Below are 707 nucleotides of genomic sequence, written 5' to 3'. Positions count from 1 at the left end.
TATAATAATAAATTAATACATGAAGTGAAATAAGTTATTAACAAACTCTGACCCACAGAGCAAATCAGTTCCCCATCACTGAGCCTACCACACAGGGACAACGGAAGGATACGGGTTGTTCATCATCCTCTTCAAGTCAACCTTCTCGTTGCAGTACGGACAGGTCTGCTTCTTACCCACGATGCACCAGCCACGGATGCAGAACTCATGGAACCTGAAGGGGCGGGGCAAGTTAAGGCAGAAAGACTAAAAATAAAAGTGTATTTGGCTATTGCCATATAGTTTGGAACACAAAAATAACTTTACTGTTGAAAAAGTGTTTTTACAGTGGAAGAGAAAAGTATTTGTCTGTTTTTGGAGAAGTAGCTCACAGTACTTCAGCAGACAAAAGATAGCAGCAGATAAAAAGTGTTTTTTTTCCTGCAGCTTTAGGATACAAGTGTCCACAGGACAGCTGGTAGGTGTCTTCTATAAATCCTTCCTCCTCCACGTCCACCAGGATCTTCTGACCACACACCGCGCAGATGTCGTTGGTCAGGCTCCTGCTGGGCATGCCTCCCTTGTTGTAGTACTGGAAACACACACATACAAGGACAACAGTGTATTTATTTAATACAGTTAGAGGAATGGCCACAGATTTTAAACACAGGGGGAAATATCTGTAATGCAATCTGTAATAATAATAATGTTGAAAAACATGAAAAAGT

General features: G+C 41.2%; 1 protein-coding gene across 1 annotated transcript; it reads right to left on the bottom strand.

Moving 5' to 3' along the window:
- Positions 1 to 47: 47 nt before the first annotated feature.
- LOC111651932 (RING finger protein 175-like) lies at positions 48 to 576 on the bottom strand. Its single transcript, XM_023402008.2, has 2 exons — positions 438 to 576; positions 48 to 214 (listed from the first exon to the last, which is right to left on the bottom strand). Exons 1-2 carry the CDS (start codon positions 551 to 553, stop codon positions 85 to 87), a joined length of 246 nt encoding a protein of 81 aa, XP_023257776.2. The 5' UTR covers positions 554 to 576; the 3' UTR covers positions 48 to 84.
- Positions 577 to 707: the final 131 nt, after the last annotated feature.

The sequence above is a fragment of the Seriola lalandi genome, unplaced genomic scaffold (genome assembly GCF_002814215.2).
Source record: "Seriola lalandi dorsalis isolate HSWRI2012SDOR001 ecotype SW California unplaced genomic scaffold, Sedor1 jcf7180002053868, whole genome shotgun sequence".
Taxonomy (NCBI): domain Eukaryota; kingdom Metazoa; phylum Chordata; class Actinopteri; order Carangiformes; family Carangidae; genus Seriola; species Seriola lalandi.
This window is presented reverse-complemented; position numbering and strand designations above follow the sequence as displayed.

Coding starts and splice junctions, on each gene's coding strand:
- LOC111651932 (XM_023402008.2), bottom strand. CDS start 553: ATGCCCAGCAGGAGCCTGACCAACGACATCTGCGCGGTGTGTGGTCAG. Junction 215..437: donor CAGCTGTCCTGTGGACACTT/GTATCCTAAAGC, acceptor CCGCCCCTTCAG/GTTCCATGAGTTCTGCATCC.